The 22,302-nt window shown below is 44.0% G+C and overlaps 1 protein-coding gene across 1 annotated transcript; it reads left to right on the forward strand.

Annotated features, from left to right (window-relative positions):
• Positions 1-88: 88 nt before the first annotated feature.
• Positions 89-20,365, forward strand: LOC137874647 (transmembrane protein 151A-like). The gene is made up of 6 exons (XM_068713505.1): positions 89-525; positions 9,932-10,273; positions 11,094-11,228; positions 11,576-11,715; positions 11,829-11,868; positions 12,586-20,365. The coding sequence occupies exons 1-6, from the start codon at positions 457-459 to the stop codon at positions 13,801-13,803; spliced, it is 1,944 nt and encodes a 647-aa protein (XP_068569606.1). The 5' UTR covers positions 89-456; the 3' UTR covers positions 13,804-20,365.
• The last annotated feature ends 1,937 nt before the right edge of the window (positions 20,366-22,302 follow it).

Consider the following 22,302-nt stretch of genomic DNA (forward strand, 5'->3'; position numbering starts at 1 on the left):
CAGCTTGGTCCCGGTTGGCTCCCCCCTGCGCTGTCGATCACGCGCGCACACGTGCGCATACGCACACTCGCAGCTGAGCATCATTTGAGAGGCAGCGGCAGCGAAAACGGCTCGGACGGGGAGGGCGACGAGGCTTTGACTTCGGATTGCTTAGTCACATTTTTGCCGCTACCGGAGAGGCGAAGGATGGCGCGGGTGGACGGGAAACACTGAGCGGGTCGGCGGGAGAAGACACGGCGGAAGAAAGCAGGAGGGGGGGTTACAGTTAAAAACTGGATTCGATGATGCTCATTTGCTGCAGGCCCCGCCATCGTGAAATTGGATACCGACTTGCGGCGGATGGGGTGACCGAGCTCGCTGCTCCGCCGGGGAGGTCCCAGCCTTCGGACGTTACCGGGGTGGGAGCTGCCTGTGCCCGGTTCTAAGGAAGGAAGGAAGGAGTGGCAAGAGGGGAAAATGCAGACGGAGGAGGAGACGGCCACCGCAGAAGAGCCCATTTTGGAGGAAGGGTCAGGACGAGAGCAGGTAAGGACATTTGCTGTGGGTTTTTTGTTCTCCTCCTGGCTCCTTTTCTGCACGGTTCTTAATGCGTGGATACAAAGAGTCCAGTTAGCTTAAAGTTGCGCATATTTTGCCCCTTCAAGAACCACCTTCTATTTATTTATTTTTTACATCCGTGCTGGTCGTTCCCAAACAACCCGTGACTTATCCATCATTTATGACCTACTCCAGACAATCCTGCTCGTTCATTGACAAACGTGTATCTGCCGTTAACGTAAGGAGTCGCGTTATATCCTCCGAAGTCCTTCATGCCTTGCACAAGAGCAAGGACACGGGACAGGACCTTGGCTGTTAATGTGAATGGAGACGAGGCTGTGGTTCAGGTAAACAGAGGGGAGGGGATTCCAAAAGAAAACCACATTGTTCTTTTGATACGTCTCTCCTGGGAGAGATGGTTTAGTTTTTCTAGTAATGTAGAGTGTGTTCATTTAGCAGCTGACACTGAAATACAGTAGAGGGTGACATCACAGTAACACACACACACACACACACACACACACACACACACACACACACACACACACCCCTTTCGGCCAAAATAACACTGACACAATGTGAATGGTGAGAACACAGAATAACACCTCAGAGCAGTAAGCTCATTTTGTGTTTACAGGGATTTGCTCTTTATAATAGCAGGATATTCCCACTCAACAGTATGTTTTCTATCCCATACCAACCACCTAAGCAGACATCACTGTCTTTATACACATCTCCTTAACATCGACTATACCGTATCCTACCTCCTTCCTTCCACATGCAGGGAAGTGGCATCTAGTTCATATATTCATGTTTACACATGCAGTGTGACGCCATGCATCCGTCTCCCTGTTTGAAACGCCACCTTGCTTCCCCGCCACCCCGCTCACACACGCTTTAGTACGTGACCTCTCCCACTCCGCAGTTCACCACCTCCTCTACTACTACCTCCAATATGCAGCATCATTTATTCAAACACGTCATCTTTATAATGACAAAACAAGAGACATTGAGCAGGCGATGCATGACACAACATTACGCCAAATAACCGTGGATAACTTAAGGATGTGGGCACGCTGTATTCTCACCACCGTTCCCGGCTGCACTACTCAAGACAATGACTATACCATTAGAGGAAGAGCAGAGTTGTGTATGCATGTGGTCTAATGGGATAAGAATGGGGCTACACTGCAAAGACGGAAGTGACCAATATCTTGTGAGTGTTGCAACGCAGGTACTAGTGGCGATGGGTTGGTGTCACACCAGGTACCTCTTCTGTCGTTCACACCTTAACATCTTCCAATCGTGAACTTCAGGGCTGCAACTATTGTTTTCGTTGTCGTATTATCAGACTATTTATCATTTCATTATTATTTAATGAATCTCTTGTCTGAAATGTCGGAGAAATGTCCATCACAATTGCCTTGAGCCGCAAGAAGCAGCAAACCCTCAAATTGGAAAAAGTGGAGCCAGCGAATCATTTAGTTCTGGCAGCCATTCATTCTCTGTTGATTGAATTGATTGTTTGACTGTAGTTTTAGCTCTGATGAGCTTTAAATATCTTACTCAAAGTGTCCTCAAGGGCATGAAACTCCCATTTTCTTTAACAGACTCTTACTACTAAGAGGAGGTTTTATTGTCCAACTCTTTTCTTTTTTTTATAACATGTAAGACTGGCCTACCCAGAAATGGCGAATGCAACGTACATAATTAAGCATTTGTCAGTAGGTTACTGGTAATTTTAAAGATACTGGCACATAACATGTAGAGATTGTAAGCCTGTTAACTGATGCTTTTCACTTCATCCCACCACTCTCGTCCCACTTCCATGCCTGCAGTGCAGACAGTGTAATGCAATGAATTCAGTCATCTGTTCTCTGCCTCTATTGATCTCTCTCATCTTGCCCCCTTTGGTCTCCTTCCTGTTTTAGATTAGCCTGTCATGGAGTATACAGCTCCCCCCCCCACCCTCTCTCTCTCTTTGACGCTCCCTCTCTCCAACATTTGCACACTCACGTCTCACTTAACTTTATCCGCTCTTTGGCCCACATGAGTATGCATGTACACTCACTCAAGCACTATCACGGGAGAAGCAGAGCCGCTTGATTTAATATTAAGATGAGATTTTTGATTCATATGCACCTACAGGCACGAACGTCCATGAGCAGAGAGGTCTGTTGCATCAAACCAAGGGATCCTAATTTCTTTGCGTGACAATACGGCATCCCAACGCAAACTGTGCACAGGCAGAGGAAAACACAAATCTATCATCAATCTAATGTGTGAGAGAGACATGATGAATGTTTTAAAAGAATAACGGGAACAAAATCAGAATAAAAAAAAAAAAACATCTGATGATGGAAGAGGAAATACAATGTATCCAACTCTCATTCTGACAGAAATGTATTTGCAACTATCTACGTTATAACATTTTAACATAATATGATATGACATATACCCTCCCTGCCACTCGGCCACACAAACATCTTTAAAACAGAAAATGTTTCCCCAAGAATCATTGACAGAAAAAAAGAAGGTAAATGAAGGTTTGCATACACACAAAAGTGACCACATTGGCACTGTTAATGGGGAATGGCTATCGCGTCTAGCATGGAGGCAGACTGCAATAAAAATAAATGCTAACGGTACATAAAAGCCGCCTGGCGTCCATCATGACGCCGGACAACAATGTGAAGACCAGCCGTTAGGCTCGGGTTTACTAACGGAGAATTTGTGCTCCATGCGGTAAATACGAAGCAGATAGCTAAACAGGAGAGAGTACAGAACAGCAGACGTGTTCTGTAAACCGCTGGTCTCCTTAGGAGAATATTCAAAACTGAAAGACTTGATCCAAAATGAACACTCACTAAGTTCACGCCTGTTGTACATCCCTGCTGACTAATACACAAAGATAAATAATGTCTCTTTAAATAAGTCATTCCAAGCAAATAACTTGAATTACACAACAGATATTTCACAAGTGCTGATATTCAGCATAGCAACACTTGAATGTTGCAATAAATGTATCACTCTGCTTTACAGATGTTCTGAATTCATTGTTGATTATATTAAATTTAAACTTAATTTACACCTGCTACTCATAAGTTAGCAGACTGCACTTTTGTTGCCGTGTCAAATGGATACATACGAACTATCATCTAACATCAGTATGAGATATGGTTTGTTTTTTTGTAATTCTTAAATTTAGCTCCTAATTTTAGCTCTTAAGATGCTCTTGATTTTTGTTTTGCATTATGATACTGTTTTTGTCATGAGATGAGGATGAGGAAACAAAATGTACCTACACTACCTGAGATTTTTGTGCCATGCATTGTTAAAACTGTGGGCCTCATTCACCATTATCTTCTAAGCATTATCCAATATCATAATAAATTAATTCTTCAATTTTATCTTGAGACAGGTTCTAAGAAAGTCAACATCAGATTCATGACGTGTTCTTAATAAAGTCTCAACTTAAAAGAAGTTGGAGCATCTTCAGCTTCTCTTCCGTGTTTTATTCCCAGTGAAATGGAATATTATGTGTATGTATAAGTGGTACTGTAGTGTTTATTTATTTTAAAGACCATAATGATTTGTAAAATACATATAATGAAAATAATTATTGAAAAATTATAAATGAGATAAACAAATTATTGAAATTTTAATCCTATATTATATAACTTTAGAATCGAAGAAAAACGCAAACATTTATATGCACAAACACAAATATTCAGTTTCTACCTAAGCACAAATCACGAATAAGAAAGCTAGAGTAACTGCCAAAATGCATTTTAAGAAGATATTCCTTATGAATATTGGTGGATGAGAAATACTGATCATTCTGCTGAACAGTAGAATAGTAGATACTTCTGTTCACTTTGGCATCTAGTGATGTAACCGTCATGAATTAAAGGCTGACTGCTGCTTACAATGATAGTTCATTGAGGTGACGCACACCTTACAATGTAACCTTACCAATTATCCACCAACATCAACTATCAGCATGTTGCTGATAGTTGATGTTGGTGGATAATTGGTCTAAATTGAACACACTCTAAAACAAATCATTAGTAATGGAGCAGTCGTGTTTTTAGCATAGTGAGAGTATAATGACACACCAGTTTTAAGTGTTGTTGTTGTTGTTGTTGTTGTTGTTGTTGTTGTTGTAGTAGAATCCTGACTTTCTAAATTGCTCTCCAATCGTGTTGAAATGACGCATCATTTTTCACGGTGTTCTGCAGGCATCAACAGCACACTCCCCTGCCCTCACTTCCTTACTTCATTTGCCACCCACATGCAAGGGTTTCTAATTATAGCTGCTCCAGTCACACCTAACCAGCTGAATCGGTGTGAGCAGAGATACGGAGAGAGGGAGGAATTCACACATTCAACTAGACCCCCTAACACATTCAAAACCTTTCTGCACAGTGCGCAAATGTAGAATGCTCAATGTCAGTTTCAGTTTTTTAGAAGGTAGTGGTGCAATGGATCATAAAACTCACCGTTTGGATCGGATCACGGATCAGATCACAGATCGGACCGGCTCAAAAGAAAAAAGGAGCAAATATAACTTTTAGAGATCCCTGATTACGTTTCTTTTTTGCCGGCGATACAAATTTTCCGATCATTGATGATCCATGTTGGCAGATACAGATCCCTTTGTTGTTTGACTATAGCAGCTGGTCTACAAGGCTCTGGATTATTTATTTTTAGGCCACTATTAGAAAGTGCTTCTACGTTGGGAAGATGATCTTCACGCAGGTAGTACTGTAGACAAACCGTAGCCTGAGACTAAGTCGAGTTAAATAGTAAGAGTTATAAGAGATTCAAGTGTGATGTGTTCAAACATAAATAGAAAGAGCCGGTAACCAAATATGTGCGGAGTTGTTCAGTTACAGCACCACATTACGGCGAATCCTACAAGACCAGATTATAGAACATTGATTGAATTCAGAGACATTTACTGGCCGAAGCAAATCCTATTAATGGCCGAGCTCTGTCAAGTGCAGGTTCAGGACAGGCAGCAGATAACTACAGCTGCAACTACAAACTCTGATGCGTTTTATGCAAATGCAGGTTATTGCAAGTTATTAATGAAACATTCATGAAGAATTTGTCATGTAAATACCACCCTGTGTAAACCCTCTTCAAAAGAGCTCCCAAGAAGGGGCAGCGCAAACTCCAAGTATGACAAAAATGAAAGCCGACACCCTCCAGACTCGGCTATATAGATTTCTTTTCATAATGATTTCAGGGAGAGTGAGCTTTCCCTTTGATCTGTTACAGCCTGACACAAGAGCTGAAGCTCATCGGAGGCAGCTGAAACACAAATTCATCGTGACGCAACCAAAAGAGCTGCAGAGTTTTGCACCGGGAGGCGTTGAGTTCATTAGAAAGTACTTATTTGGCCCAAAGTGCATCCGCCATTGATTGGTCACTACTGCGTGAGGGAGACACGAGCCAGGAACTGACACTAGTGGGTAGCCTTGACAAGAGACTGCTTCTAATGGGACAGGGCTGTGGTCCCCTGTTGATGCTTCAAAACTCACTTCAAATATGTCGTGACGGAGGCGTTTTAGGGTTGTCAGTCCGGTCCGTCCTCGAGAACGCGACGTCTCAAGAACCCTAGAGGGAATTTCTTAAAATTTGTCCAATTGGCCTCAAGATTGAACTAATTAGATTTTAGTGATTTAAAAGTCAGGGTCACAGTCATCTGACCTCGGAAGCTTTGATATCTCAGGAACTCCTTGAGCACATTTCCTTAAATTTGTCCCAAACATCCACCTGGACTGGAGGATGACCTGGTTAGATTTTGGTGGTCAAAGGTCACTGTGACCACACATTTCTGGCCATAACTCTTATGACGGTGTCACACAAATGTGTAATAATAGGATAATGTTAAATGTTATAAACTGCTACTTGACTGGGTTGCGAAGGCATACGACCGCGGGATGCTAACTCTTGTACTTCCTCACACGTCTGGTGCTAATTGAGAATACTGATCTCCTTAAGCGCACCACGTATTCACCACGTCGTGACCAATCCACAGTAAATACAGTTTCTTTGTCAATTCCTCCATAGAAATTCTGCTCTCATTATCATTGACATTCATTCAGTCGGAGATGGCTGCCAATTAAGGGATTGCTGTTGCGCTCCATACTTAAATTAGGCCTTACATTAAAATCGTCCCAGTGAGTCACACAAAGTGACGTGTACGGATGTTACATTTTTGCAGTTACTAATGAATTGGAAGTCCCTCATAGCAAACAGCTCGGTCTGCTGTTGATCGTGCTGCATGTGTGCATTGTTATTGGATGTGGAACCTGAACTTCTATTAGTTACTGTGCAATAATCAAAATGGCCCCTCTGGTCTCTCTCATCTAAAGTCTTATTACTGTAAACTGCCAGCATCATTTAGAGTAGACGATGGACAGAGAGATGACGTTTCCTAGTACACAACATTAAAAAAATAACAGTTCACCCTGTACTTACTTTACTTTACTCTGTGGTGTCTCTGTGTCTCACTGACGGAACATTTTAGTAAGGCCTGCTCTTTACCTGTGTGTGTGTGTGTGTGTGTGTGTGTGTGTGTGTGTGTGTGTGTGAGTGTGAGTGTGAGTGTGAGTGAGAACTGCTCGTATTGATGAATAGTGATTGGCATAAGTGCATGCAGGAATAATTTGACTCCTGTCCAGGGGTTGCCTTTCCTCTCGCTGGGCACACACCAGCTGCAGAGACGCTTGTTATTGCAAGAAGATCTTCTCTTTTTTGGCAACATTTATTTTCACAAGGTTAGAGGAAAAGGAAAGAGGAAAGATGAGGATGAATTTTTGGCAGTGGAGTCCCTTGGAGAAAGGTGCAGTCTGTTTTCTCTCTCTCTCTCTCTCTCTCTCTCTCTCTCTCTCTCTCTCTCTCTCTCTCTTTCTCTCTCTCTCTCTCTCTCTTTGTCATTTTGCCTCCATTCATACATGAATTCAGGAAAAGTTCATGACCGCTTCTCCATCTCTCTCACGCTTCCTCACACCCTCTCTCCCTCTCTCTCTCTGCACTCCTCTTTCATCCCAATCAATCCACTTAGAGACAGACTTTCAGAGAGGATGAGAGCGGAGGACGAAAGACGAGGAGACAGCGAGGTTGGGATTGGGGGAGTGGATGCTTAGGAGGTGGGAGGGAAGATTCGGGGAAGGAGAAAAAAGATTACGTAAGGAAAGGAAGGAGGCTGTGGAGATAAAAGGCAAACAGAAGGCAGTGTTTTGGCAGTTGGATGTGTTTTGGGGGGCTTTCACAGGGGGATGATGGACTGGACTGGTGGAGTGTAGGCTCCCTTCACGCTGACTTTCACTACTTGCCCTTGACATACAGTGGTAGGAAAAAAAAAAAGAAAGTCAGTGTGTGTGTGTGTGTGTGTGTGTGTGTGTGTGTGTGTGTGTGTGTCGCAGCCAGCCAAATATGCTAGTGGATAGCAAATTACAGCTGCATTGGAGGAGTGAGAGATAAAGGGGGGGGCAGCTACGTGCTGACAGGACAGGCAGACTTGGCTGAGAGGAGGAGAGAGGACACTGGTGTCATTCCATCTTTTTTTTTTGTTGCTCTTTTTCCTTGTCGCATTCAGTGCGAGCCTGGAGAGGACACATGCAAGTACAGACACAAATAAACACGACTAAGCACACTCTGGAAACAGGACAAATATATCTCATCCGTGTTTCCTCTCTCGCTTTATGTTCGTATGATATGCGACATGCATAACACACAAGCTTTATGTCTTTTCACATAAACCCCTCAATCTCTCCCCGCCTCCCTCTCCGTCCCTCATTCACGCACACAAATTGAAGCGGCATGTGTTACGCGGCTGATGTTGGACTGGAGTCGGTGAAGCCGGAGAACAGTCTAGAAGTATCGCTCTCATCTAAATTATTCACACACTCTCCGCTGGCTGCATTACAATGCCGAGCAACGGGCAAGATTCCGTGTGCGCGGTCAGAGAGAAGAAGAAGAAGAAGAAGAGGAAGAGGGCCACATTAGACCATCTATGTCTGTGTATCTAATGCATACGTGTGTGTTTGAGTGCACTGTAATACGATGTCTTCACAGTGCAAATGAGGCTGTGTCAAAGTGTGCACTTAGAGAGAGGCATAAACTGTGTGTGTGTGTGTGTGTGTGTGTGTGTGTGTGTGTGTGTGTGTGTGTGTGTGTGTGTGTGTGTGTGTGTGTGTGTGTAATATGCAGCACTTATCCTATGATGGGTGAGGGTTAGTTTGATGCACTCCTTAGTTCAAGACCTCAGCTTACACCCTTGCTCTGAAGTACAACACTATTTACCAAACGGGAAGATTATGGTTATTAAAAACTCACTGGTGTGTGTGTGTGTGTGTGTGTGTGTGTGTGTGTGTGTGTTGGGGGGGGGGGGGGGGGGGGGGGGGTCACGTCACCAGGTATACCAGATCTGTGTTTCCTCTCTGACAAACATTTTCTATCGCCACCATAGCTGCACTCGTCTTCACCTGTCAGACGTTATTAAAGGTCCACACCGCGAAGCATACTGCATTATTTATGATCGTCCTGACTTTCAACATGAGAACGTAGAACTCGGTCGCGTCTAGTGGCGCAGCTCAGACTGGGTTCACCACGTGTGTGTGTGGCTTGTTTTAGTGTTATTGCCACAGATGTTGCACATCTCTTACAGCCTGAGGATAGAATTAGTAAGAAGTGACTGTGAATTACATTTAATCATGGAGCTTAAAACAAATCAGTAATTGGAAGTCAAATTTGAAAGTAATAAATAATAATTACCTGTACCCAAGTAACCCAACAAGTATCATTCACTTTGAGGCTAACCGGTTAGTGCACAACATGTACAGAAAGACTTGCTGTTGCACTTGCATAATTGTATTACTTAGGCACAGTGATACTTTGAGCTTTATGGTAACATCTGCATCACAACGACAATGTTACCATGATAATGTTAAGCAATGTAATGTAATGTTTACCGTCATAGCGTGTGTTAGCATGCTGGCATTTTTTAATAGGCACTAAATATAAAGCATAATTAGCCAAGTAGTAGGACGATGGGAATGTCTTCAGTTTTGCAGGTATTTCATACTAAAACAAATTACTGGACAAATAGATTTTTTTGACTTAGCGAGACCAAAGTCATCAGGATTCAGACTGTGAGGCATGTCATGTCAAATGTCATGGCAATCCATCCACTATCTGTCAAGACATTTCACTAAAACCCAAAAGGCTTGAGGGGAAGTCAAAGGATCAATTAAGTCTTTAAGACCTCAAATGTCAGGGGGAAATCCATCCAACGTTGTGTATATGTATGAATGGCTTCCTCCGTGTGCGGTCAGGAGCATCTTAACACCTATTCTCTCCTCTCCGTCTGTTTCCACAGCAGCGGCCGGTCCAGCAGTCTCTGGCCTCGTCCCTGTGTCGGGAGTCCCATTGGAAGTGCCTCCTCCTGACCCTCCTCATGTACGGCTGCTTTGCCACGCTCGCCTGGTGCGCTCTCTGTCGCGTGCCCGTTCTCGGCTCCTCCTCCTCCGTGCCTCTCGGTGCCGACGACGACGCCACCTCCGCCGCCTACTACAACGACATCCTGCACCTGGAGAGCCCGTGCTCCAGCGGCTACGTCTACATCCCCCTGGCCTTCCTGGCAATGCTGTACGTGGTGTACCTGGTGGAGTGTTGGCACTGCTTCTCCAAGACGGCCATGTTGGCTCATGCTGAATTCCAGGTCCGTGTGAAAACCGGTTTTAGCATTGAATTAAGTGTTTAGCAAGGGGGTCTGATATCTTGGGAGAATGCCTTAACCCAACACCCAACACACTGTGGAGTCTGCTGCTGCAATAGGAGTCCAGAAATAGGTCTCTGACCTTGAGCTAAACAGGAGAATCTGTTTACTCACTGAAGCTTGTTCAGCATGATGGCGTCAGCAAAATGCTTTTAAATGTAAAGGTTGACTAAATATAATGATTGTGATGTATTAAATGTCTGCACAGACAGTTTTTAATGCAGTTAAATCAGACATTTTAGCATTTCACAAAGAGAGAAAACCGTTTTACTCTGTTTCCTACTTTCCTAAAATAACACTACTTGCCCACTCATACAGAAATGAGCTGACCTGGGGCATCGGTCTATTCTAGTCTGCTGTGTCTGTTATCAGGAATGCCAGGATGCACATTGCTCCAAATGCACAGTGGTTACTCTTTGTCTTTGCTATGTGCCACTGCCAAAACCAAAATACTCTCTTACATTAGTCCAGACTGTCAGGGGCACATATGCGAAACAAAACTTGGCAGGGTCGGACTAGCACCAGATTGCACGGATGTAACCATACTGTAATAATAATAATAATAATAATAATAATAATAATAATAATAATAATAATAGGAACTTAATTGTTCTGCTTGTATCACCATTGCAAGAACTGCTCAGGCAATGTTGCATCGTTATATTTTTTGATTGTTAGTCCTCATTTTTAACAGGTTTATTTAGAAAGAAGTCTTTACAAAAATGTCCACATGTGTTTATCATTCCTTCATTCCTTGACACAGGAAGTGTACGAGCGTGTGCAGAGACTTCAGCAGGCCACACCCTGCATTTGGTGGAAGGCCATCAGCTATCACTACGTGAGGAGGACCAGGCAGGTGACGAGATACCGCAACGGAGATGCATATACGACCACACAGGTGATACATCCTTCCACCTTCTGTCCTGTTTGTCCGTTTCTTTTTAGGTTGCTCATAGTTACACTGCAGAACATAACTTCTAATTCCCTAAACTTTTTAAAATAACTGCGATGCAAATCTTAATTTCTCCTAGTGAAGTATTGCGGGGCTGTGCACAAACAGCTGTGTGCAGTAAGACAGATATCATTCTATTAAGTAGCCATGCTTTATTGATGATGAAACATAGATGACATGTCTTAAAAAGTTCAAATGTCTTCCCAATAACTTGATTCTTTCTTTCTCTAACATCCCGTCTGTCCTCCTCTCCCGTTTCCCGTCCATCACACTCCCATCTATGCCCCCCTCAGGTCTACCATGAGCGGGTGAACACTCATGCCTCCAGTTCAGAGTTCGACTACGCCCGCTACGGTGTCAAAGACGTATCGAAGGAGCTGCTGGACCTGCAGCGGCACCCTGCTGTTCGCCTCCGCTTCACCAAGTGTTTCAGGTTAGAGGCCCACCACTTACCACCACTGGTCACAAGACATGGCGGAAGATTATTATTTTAGGGGGGGGGGGGGGGTAAACATGTTAGTGACTTTTTTTTTTGGTGCTCTTCAGCTTCTCAAGTGCACGTGCAGAAGCTGCCTACCTCACCCAGGTAAGATATGAAAAAAAGATAGAAAATAACATATTTCATATAGTTAATTCTGTTCAATTTTATCAATTAAACTTTTTATCCATAAAATGTAAAAAAGAAATAAGGACAGATGCCCAACCCCAGTTTCCAGATTGCCAGCTGTTATATTCTAATTGATCGTTTTCCCCCTTTTTGAAGACGATCAGTCCTTGATTTTTGGCAGAGATAGACAAAAGCAGGCTTCTTATTTCGAGCCAGCAACCACAGATTTTTTTTTTCCATTTGAAATTACGACCGTCGCCGGCAGATTGAGCTGTAGCTAGCCAGGTAATTAAAAAACATTAGTCCAATGAGTTTGTTGAAAATGCTGTCTCCAGCAGGTGACTTTTTAAAGTTACTGTGGAGAACTTTTAACTGCTTATGAAACGGTCTCAATTTAGTAGCGAAACATGACCTACTTAAGTACTTTAATGTTTACAGCCAACTATTTTATTTGAGAACTGTAAAATGGTACACTTGATGGCAGGCAAAAGGTTAGCCTCCTCCCCAGCTGATGATCCATGTCGAAGGCATGGAATTAAAGACCAGGTCCGGCAAATCCGGTAATAAAAGCACATAACCAGTAACCCCACAAACTACTTTAGTTGGTTAAAGACATGCTGCTTGGCTTTGGAAGACCCGCTCTATCAATTGTTCTGTTTCTAATTCATTTACACATTTTCTTTCTGGTATTTCAAGCGAGCGCGCTTCTTCGGGGAGAACGAGGGGCTTGACGACTACATGGAGGCCAGGGAGGGCATGCACCTGAAGAACGTGGACTTCCGCGAACACATCCTGGCGTTCCCAGATCCCGCTCACCAGCCCTGGTTTTCTCGGCACAGGGTGTTCTGGCTGGCTTCTGCTTTCCTCCTGTCGTGGCCGCTGCGGGTCGTGGCAGAATACCGCATAGCGTATGTACACTACCATGTGGAGAAGCTGTTCGGGGAGGACGAGGATGGTGGCGGAGGAGGAGGCGGTGGAGGAGGGCTAGGTCGAGGGGGAAGGGGGGATGGGGTTGATGGAGGGACTGAGAATGGAATCCACCCTGGGATTGGTCTAAATGGGACGAGTTACAGAGCCATCTCTCGGGTCAACACGGTGGACATGACGGAATTGGAGTGGCACATTCGCTGTAACCAACAGATGGTGCCGAGCTACTCTGAAGCCCTCCTTATGGACTTGGACATGAGTGGGGGGACAAACCCCACCGCCTCGACGCCCATCTCTGGGCCAACGAGCTCCACCCCCAGCCAGGGGAGCAACCCACCTCCTCTTGCTCTGCCCGTCGTGTTCAACTCTGCTTACCTCCTCCAGAGCTGCCCCCGATGTCGGAGGACCACGTCGAGTTCCAGTCTTCCCTCCAGGCTAAGGGCCCCCATGGGAACCACAGCCCTCCTGAACGCTACCGTGGCAGGCATCAGGGCAGCAGGGCAGGGCGGTGGAGCTATCGGGGGACGGTTGGTGCTCAGTCGGAGTGGATTCTCTCTCGGGAGACTTGGAGGAGGGCGCCAGAACAACCTGTTTCATTCAAGAAGCATGGGAGGGGGGCTGGGAGGAAGTAGGGAAGATGGAGGAGGAGGTGGGGGAGGAGGGGGGGGTAGTGGTGGAGGAGGAGGTGGAGGATTTCTTGGTTTAGGTTCAAGACAGGACAACGAGGAGACAAGAGGAGTGCTTGAGGGAGAAGGGGATGACGACGAGGAAGAGGAGCAGGAGGAGGAGGAGGTGAGGAGAAGGGAACAGGGAAGAGGGAGCAGAGAGAGGGATGAAGAAGCAGAGCAAGACAGTGGAGGGGGTAGCGAGGTGAGGGAGGGCGATGGGGGAGGGAGGGAGCGTCCTCCATCCTACCAGGACGCGTTCTTCTTTCCCGTCCTCATCATTCACGGAGAGGAGAGCTGCCACGCCGGAGATGACATGTGACGATCCGCAAAGCAAACATCAAGAGCACGGAGGTCTGGGCAGAGGACTGAGGGAGATGAAAGAAGGCACCGAACACAACGAAAAGAGTGGATCACAGAGGAAGCGGATGAGAGAAAATGAGACACGATGGAAGTGAGGAATGAATGAGATGAGAAAAAAAAAGCATAGGAGGTAAGAACAGCTGCGATGGATGGACGAAAGGGAAAAGAGGGCAGGAGAGCATACTGTACAAAACACACTGATTCAGAACAGCAAGATAATACGAATCTGAGAATATGAGCAAAGTCAAGAAAACCCTTGTAATTGTAGACTTTGGTACACAGACTGTGTGAGAGAGAGAGAGAGAGGGGGGGGGGGCGATCGGATGCTTAGGAGGAACGGAAAGACTGAAAACACGGGAATGTCTATTTCCAGATATATCTATGCAAGAGCAGGAGTGGGAGGAGTAACAAGTCTAAAGATAGCAGATTGGAGAACAGTGGAGAGACTCCAAACCAGCTGAGTGGTAGTGGGTATTTTTTTCAAAAGAAACAGAGGTGGAGGAACGGCAAAAAAAGATTGTATTTTAAATGCTCGAAGCTTTGGTTTTGATAAAAATCGAAATACTCAGAGGAAGACAAAACATACGGATTATTAAAAAGACGAAAGGAGAATTCCTAGATATAAGAAACAGATCAGAACACAAAGAATTACAAAATGCAATGTAGAGAAGTAGAGTGAGAGACACAAAGACATGCTTTTGGCAAGGTAAATGTAAAAAAAAAGAAAAGGAGGACAATAGACAAAGAGAAGAAGTAGAATACAAAACAAGACCATAATGGACCAGATTCAGGCAGAAAACAAAACCGAGTTATCAAAAAGATCAACTCAAGAGGAGGAGCAATAAAAAAGACAAAACCCCCTCTGAGCAGCAATCCTGACCTTTTAATCTCGTCAGGGAATCAAAAAGCATTCAAATAGTTTCCCAAAGTAACCTTTTTCCAGACGGGTCCCAAAGAGGTGTTTCTCAGGGCTTTGAAGAGTTCCGATACAACTCCTCACAGCGCTTGGCCAGCAACCATAACAATAAAACCTAAAATAAAAGCATATTCATTGATTTCCTTCCTCCCCTTCATGCCGCCTTACTCCTCACTTCACCATTAGCTTCCGCACCACTCTCTGTCCATTACTGATATGGAGTTGATAGGAAAAAAAACCCCATAAGATGAAGGGCTTCCTCTTCTTCTTGGCTCCCGTCTGCTCTCCTCCCTCCATTTTGTCACCTCCTCTGTTCTTCTCCTCCCTCTCTCACTTCTCTCTGCACTGAAAACCACAAGGTGCAGAAGTGTAATGCTGAGCAACACATCTTTTTTTATTTAATTTTTTAAAGCGCTACTAGTTAGACGCAACATCTTTTTTTTGCAATTAGCACATCTTGTGTTATGAGTGAGAGGGCGTTGTACCAGAATAGATTCGCCGCATCCGTCATTAACTTCTCCCTCCTCTATTCCCTCTGCCATCTTCTCTCATCCGCTCCTCCCTTTCCTCTTTTTAAAGTGGTGGTTATGTGATACACCTCTCTCTGCTCCTCGGATCAGTTTTCATCTCGGCTCGCTCCACACAGTTCATCTCCTCTAGACGAGAGGTTTCTCCTCCAGGATCACATTTTATAAATCTGATGTTTCCCACCTTCTTTTTATGACCTATAGCTACGTTTGTATATTGTATTTATTTACCCGATGCGTAGAGGAGCAAAAGACGTAGACAAGATTGGCCTTTAAAGATTTAGAAAGGTTGCCAACACAAAGTGAGAGTCAAATGTCGAGCTGATTTCCTCCAGTTATGCCTGTGTAGTTGCGCTCTAGTTTTAAACATTTGTACCCGAAGATAGGCTTGCACAATACGAAGACAAAAAAAAGTTAGAATAACCAGTAAACCTCCTTCCTCCAATATCAATATACTATATATCACAATACTGTATGTGTTTAGGCATGAAAAAACCACCTCGTTATCTCATTTATGTCCATAATATTGGACTGCATGGGAAGTCAAACTTGAGCTGTCGAGCTAGGCTGGCATCCTCCTAATAAAGAAAAACAACACACACAGGGAGAAATCAGACTTTAGATTGCTTTGTGCGGACAACAAAATTGCTGATGAAGCCAACGATGTGATCATGACGATCGGCCCTGCGACAGAATACACGTCTGGCCGAGATCGCGCCGCGCTGCTACCTCCTCCTCTTGAAGAAATCAGTAACGGTGCTCTCTGAAACATCGCCTCACCGGTTTAAATGTGTAAAAGTTAGCCGGCGTCATTTTAATAACAGCCGTTGTGCAGGAGCCACTCACAGCTGTGTAGCAAATATGTTTTGCCATTGCAAAAAAAAAAAATGCAGTGCCAAAAAAAAGCAGTGATCCACCATCAATCGACACAGATTTAGATAATTTCAACACAATGCAGACAAGAGTCCAGAGGGATTCACTCTGGAGGATCAGTCCAGGATCAGTCCAGGGAGAGACAATTGGCTTCTATCAGTGCATCTATTTTACAAAGCACACTTAACCTGCTGCAGTAGCACGAAGCAGTTACGGTAGTTAGCGGATCTTTTCCTAACCTTTCCAGCACAGCGCCCTTCACTTCAGCCACATGTTGGAACGTCGGACGCTGTCTCCCCCTCGCTCTCTGTCTGCTTCACCTCGGACACGACACTGAAAAGCACACTTACTGAATGAGGTCGGGGAGAAGTCTCCTACGCGAGGAGTTTCCCGGGAAAACAGAGCAAAAAAAAAAATGATGAGGAGATCCACATGTTGACGGAACGCACACACACACGAATATGGATAATGTAACGGGCAACATCCGACCCGGATTCAGCAGAGACGGCGGGATAAAGTAGAGCACGAGTGCTGACCTGGTTTGGTGGACGGGACACACACACACACCCACACACACCCCAATTCTGGCTCACAGATCTTCGCTATCTTTGGGGGACAAGCTGAAGTGGGCACCAGCTAACGAATGGACGGAATAATTAATGGGAGAAAAGCTGACGGAGAAAATGAACAGCAACAGTGTTTCTATACGACTGGAGAACTGGAACGTGACTTGCTTAAACAGACGACGAAAGGAAGAAAATGTGAGATTAAAATGACAATTATTTTTACAGCTATATAATCGTTATCTCAGACTTGTGGATAAAATCGTCTCCATTAATGTCCCTTCACAAAAAGAAGCACTAAAACGCACTGACAACACTTCTGGGTTCATTTGATTGTGTTGCTTTTACAAATTGTCAATCACTGTTTGTTCTCTGTGTGCGTTTTGTTCTAGAGCCAGTCAGCCACTTTGAATTTGAAATCACATGTAGTGAGCTCCAATTTGAACTGTGATTGCTTTTACATTTCTGTCTAAATAGAAATAGAAATTCAGTCTGTTATTTGCTACTTTTATATCATCTGCATACTTGAGTAGATATTGTTTCAGGTTGTTTAAGTAATGTCTAAAATCCAAATGACTTTGTAAGCTTCAGAGATTTCTCACGCCGTCTTTATTTTTACTTTCTTTGGTTTGTTTTTGTTTTTGTAAAACAGACGCTGCTCTTGGCTTCCCAATGAGCTTTGATCGGCGAGCCTCCGGTTCTGAATTGCGCTTAGACCCAGTTTTACTCGCTTGCAAGTCTCGTTTATGTATTTATTTCAAACAGACGAGCGCATTCCACTCATATGTGATGTCACTGGATATTTATAACTGTGTTTTATTATCTCAAAGTGTGTCAAAAGTGTGTCCTCAGCTGCTTCAGGTGTGCCAAGAGAACTTTTGTGCCCATGATGTCTTACACAAACACACACACACACACACACACACACACACACACACACACACACACACACTCTCATGCGCGCTTGCATGCTTCTTCACAGCAGTAAAGCAGCCATTATAACAGCTTATTTTAGACTAGACATTCACCCAATACCCATAGTAGCCCCTAACATAGTCTTAACACAAACATGCACACACACACGCACACACACACACACACACACACGCACACGCGCACTGTAAGCATGGAGCTGTCCTGCTATGTTGCCTTTGTGTCCGACGTTGCCAACTATTCTGCTCAGGATTTCAGCTTATGCTGCGTTCCTGTGTCAACACAAGCTGTCTCACACACATAACATCCATCATGCCAAAGCAAAAGCCTGCGCTTACACACACACACACACACACACACATGCACACACACATAGACAATAGCAGCAGGGACAGGTTAGTCCACACAGTGTACAATCATCTGGTCTGTGCTGTGGGGAGGGGGCTGCTACAGCACCACACATGTACACAAGGGGACAAAAGGGTGGGTTTACTAAGGAGCAAAAATACAAAGTCGGCAAAATGCACAGGTGCAGCTCGCGTAAACCCACCCCAGAATGTGTCTTCTACATTTGTGGCATGGCTGAAGCTTGCAGGCTGCTGGGTTTGTCCACTAGGTGGCGACACAGCCTTACGTATCACGACGGTGCAGAGCTGCTGCTGCTGCTGCTGCATTTAGAGGGCAAACTAGCAGTGAATCAAGATGAGATGAAGATAGCGAACAGGGTAGAAAGCAGCTGCAGTCCTCCTCTCTGTGGGGTTCAGCACGTTCCACATCTGCACACAACCCGGCCGCTGATGTTTAGTCTCATCTGTTCTTTGGCAGCGGATAACAAAAAAGCGCCTCCTATGACATCACTGATGGAGGTAACAAAATCCAAAAGTTTAAACCCCACAGAGAGCAGTGCAGTTCTATGTGATTGTGCATTTATCTTCACTGATCAATTATTTATTTTTTTTTCAATGTGACTGAATGTTTTGCAAAGCAATATTGCCGACATCCCTGCTTTGTGGCTGGACTTGTAGACGTCGCTAAGCAGCTTTCTGAACTTTATAACCACAAGCAACGGGAGCTTCGGACGTTAAAACGACAGCACTGTTGGATAAAAGGCCGTTTGCATTTTGTGACTGAGCCTCCATTCTCACTGCAGAACTCATTACCTGGCTGCGTTGCCCTACGACACCAACCACAGAGGACGGCGTTTGGTTCGTGATCAACATTCGCTATTATGAAGAAGGCCACTCTAAAAAAACCCACATCTGGTTTCTTGTGCCCACATGCAGTTTTCTTTGTTTTCAGTGGGCACATAGTTCTGCTCTCGTTTCCCACCTTCTCATCAACATCATCACCTGACTATCTTATAATAATGCTTATAGCAATTATGACCGATGTATTGTTGTCAATACTGTTACTGTTTCTCTTGTGGTCATGGGACGAGTCGAGGAGTCATACCGAGTTTGTCAACACTGTAAAAATAACATGTTTAGTGTTGGTTTGACGTGAAATCACATGAATTCCAGCGGTATTTTCCAGTTTTGATTTTCAGAAGCACTTGACTTTTAGTCTAATGTGGATACTACAAACTATCAGGTAACAAATAGAAAAGCGTGTTCTCCATGGACTGTGTTCAACTCACAGTTATTGTAATTGACCAAAAGCAGAATTCAGGGTGTTCTTTTTGACTTCTGACCTCAGACACTTTAATGTGAATATTTGTGTGCATTGACGAGTCTTCTTCAGAACTAAAAACAGCAGCCAGGATCACAGTCTGGTATCAGCCGCGGGCACCTTAGTGCTGCGCTTTTATACATGATGAAAAGTAGCAGTTTTCCATTGTGCAACACTTGTATTGTAGCTATACTGAGCCTCGTATCTGTGTGATACATGCATCGCCGCCCTTTGTTTTTGCACTGGACTCATGAGCAGCTGTGCGCTGTCGTGTAATCCTCGACGCAACGTGAGAATCACATTGTTCTAAATGACCGTAATGTGTCAGTAGGAACTCTTCTGAGTCGAAGGCAATACAATAACAACAGTATAATCAGCCTTCTGATATTCGGTGTTTTGGGTCGGGACTAATATTAGGATCAGGGTCAATTTATTTCCTTTGCTTTAATATATGCTGAGTCACCTGATTGTTGAGTATCTCCATTGGACAGCAAAACTATCAAAAGCTAGATCCGTGGTAAAACCTGCGCCCTAAAGGTCGCTCAGTTGCAGTGACGATCACGTCACGCGACATATCCCCGATGCTCATTTTCTTCCCCGCTAAATATCTAATGCTGCTGGATTACCTGTGAGCTGTCAAAACAAATGAGCTGTTGCCACAATGTAGTTGTTATGTACATGCAGCCTCTTATGGAGTTCCAAACAATAATGTCACATACAAGGCGTTATTGTCTTTACACACAGTCGCGTGTAAAGCCAGGAATGGGCTTTTCCGTTCAAGCACCGTCGAGCAAAAAAAATGTCTAAGCTAATTAATATGTAACTGATAACGAGATTGTTAATATCACACCAGATTATAGCTGTTGTCACTGGCCTATTTAAGAGAGTGTAATTATTTCATTTTGAGCGGATGATGACAGTGAAGGTAATGGAGCTGGTGGCAATAACACTGTTAACTGATGCGGTCCTGGCGATGATGATGATGATGGCAATTAATTAACATGGAAGATACAAATAAAGTCAATCTGCTTGGTATACCAGGGTTTGGTCTTGTGGGATTTTTTTTTTGACGCAGCGATGTCTACAATTTTAAAGATATTATGGTTAAACACACAGAATATTGCTTAATAATTCTTACAATAGATTTGCATAGACAATCTTGTTTTGTCAAAATGTGGTTAAACATTCCATGTGTGACGTATGTGTTGCTTGCTGAAGCAGATGGTTTGCTAATAACAGAATATTAATTACAGAACTGATCTGATATGAGATCCTGCCGTACGTATTCATGGCAGATGCACTAGAGAGCTAGAGCGTCGTCTCGAGGTTAAAGTAACCCGTTGCTGGAGATTATTAAATAGGTTTGGTCTTTTTGATAATTCCAGACAAACCCTGTACTTGTCATATGGAGGACTACTGGAGAGAGCTCTCCAAAGATTCAAAGAGACAGACCCTATAGTTGTGTCACATCGGCTTGGGCTTTAAGGCTACAGATGCATTAAATAAATCATGATCACGAGTTCACTCGGTACCATTTCAGCCCAATCTGACCATAACATCCATGTTGGGACTAAAAGCATATCTTATAGAATCTTGAAGACCTTCACATACTTTAAATTCTTGGATGTAATTTCTAATGTGACTTAAAAAGATTAGAAAAACTTATTTAGCCAGCATTCACGTCTTAGTTGTTATTTATCATACAGTATATCGCAGCAACAACAAACAACACTATAAAGTTGCAGCATGGGAAATCCAGGTTTTAGTTTGGCGCTTGACTTGATGGTTTTGATAATAAATGATTATTAGGTGCTAAAGCTCCTCAACCTCTCTCCCTCTAGTGAGTTCATCTGCTGCATAACAGATCATCTGCAAGGCTGTTATATTTGTGCCACTGATGTGCCCAGTACTGTGCCATCAGCTTGTCCTTGTGTTTGTAGTTTTGGGTGTCATATATTGCCAGTCATCAATCTCAGATTCCACTACTGCACATACAATATTCACAAAGCGTATTATATTGTCTGTGCTATTCACAGGCTGTGATATGTATTGTTCATGTATCTGCAAGGTGTGTTTTCAACGCACCTTTGATCACGTTAAACTGATTTGAGTCGCGTTGTTTCTTCCCATTTGTTTGCCCCCTTTTATCATCTTGGTAGAATTGCGCTCGCTGCTTTAGAACAGCAAGCCAGGAGGAAGAGGAGTTCAAAGCACCATCTGTTTACCCCTATAGCACTGTACATCCGAGCTCTTCCTGCTCAGCATCTCTCATCTGATTTGTATTCTATAGGTAGTGACAACAGAGTATAGTTCCAACAAAAGCGTATGTCTACTCAGTTCTGTGCAGAGTCAGAAGGTAGACGATGTTTACTCATCCCATGGGACTATCTATGGAAATAATCAAACAATAAACCCGCTCTGCGTCGTGTTTATGGAAGTCAGGAGGTGAGTCCTAGAGCAGTGCTCATCAGACATGACCGGTTTCAGAAATCAAATGTTCTGCTGCTTCATGTGTAGAGAGAGGACTGTTGCGGGGAAAGTCGTTGCGTCTGACGTCACAGTGCAGGTTCGCGTGTTAGACACTAGAGGGCAGCAGAGCCTTCGCATCGCTGCTTCTTTCTATACGAGGTGACGTTTGTTGCTCGACTTGGCTGTCGGGCCGTCACTGTGCAGGATAATGTATGTGCATACATTGGAGGTCTGTTTTTCACATATTTTGCCCGAAGGGGGAAGAGTTGTTCTGCACCAGCGAGTCAACTACAGTGAGACGAGGCTTTTCACTGCAAAAACATCTTGCGTTTAAACGTCTGGAATGAAAGACATTTGCATATTCAGAGATTCTGGAGTTTTTCAAAGAGGCAGAAGGATTAGATGCGCTTTTAAGAATTTGTAAGAAGTTTATTGAATTGTGTGTTGTGGATCAGTCCAACATCAAATGAATATCAAATATCAGACACATTAGGATTCAAAGCAAAGGC

The sequence above is a fragment of the Cebidichthys violaceus genome, unplaced genomic scaffold (genome assembly GCF_023349555.1).
Source record: "Cebidichthys violaceus isolate CVI_PGR_0920_01 unplaced genomic scaffold, fCebVio1.0.p SCAF_19, whole genome shotgun sequence".
Classification (NCBI taxonomy): Eukaryota; Metazoa; Chordata; class Actinopteri; order Perciformes; family Stichaeidae; genus Cebidichthys; species Cebidichthys violaceus.

Excerpts from the sequence above, each read along its gene's own strand:
- LOC137874647 (XM_068713505.1), top strand. The coding sequence starts at position 457 with ATGCAGACGGAGGAGGAGACGGCCACCGCAGAAGAGCCCATTTTGGAG. Across the intron at positions 526-9,931 it reads AAGGGTCAGGACGAGAGCAG|CAGCGGCCGGTCCAGCAGTC; the intron begins GTAAGGACATTT and ends CTGTTTCCACAG. Across the intron at positions 11,229-11,575 it reads ATGCATATACGACCACACAG|GTCTACCATGAGCGGGTGAA; the intron begins GTGATACATCCT and ends TGCCCCCCTCAG.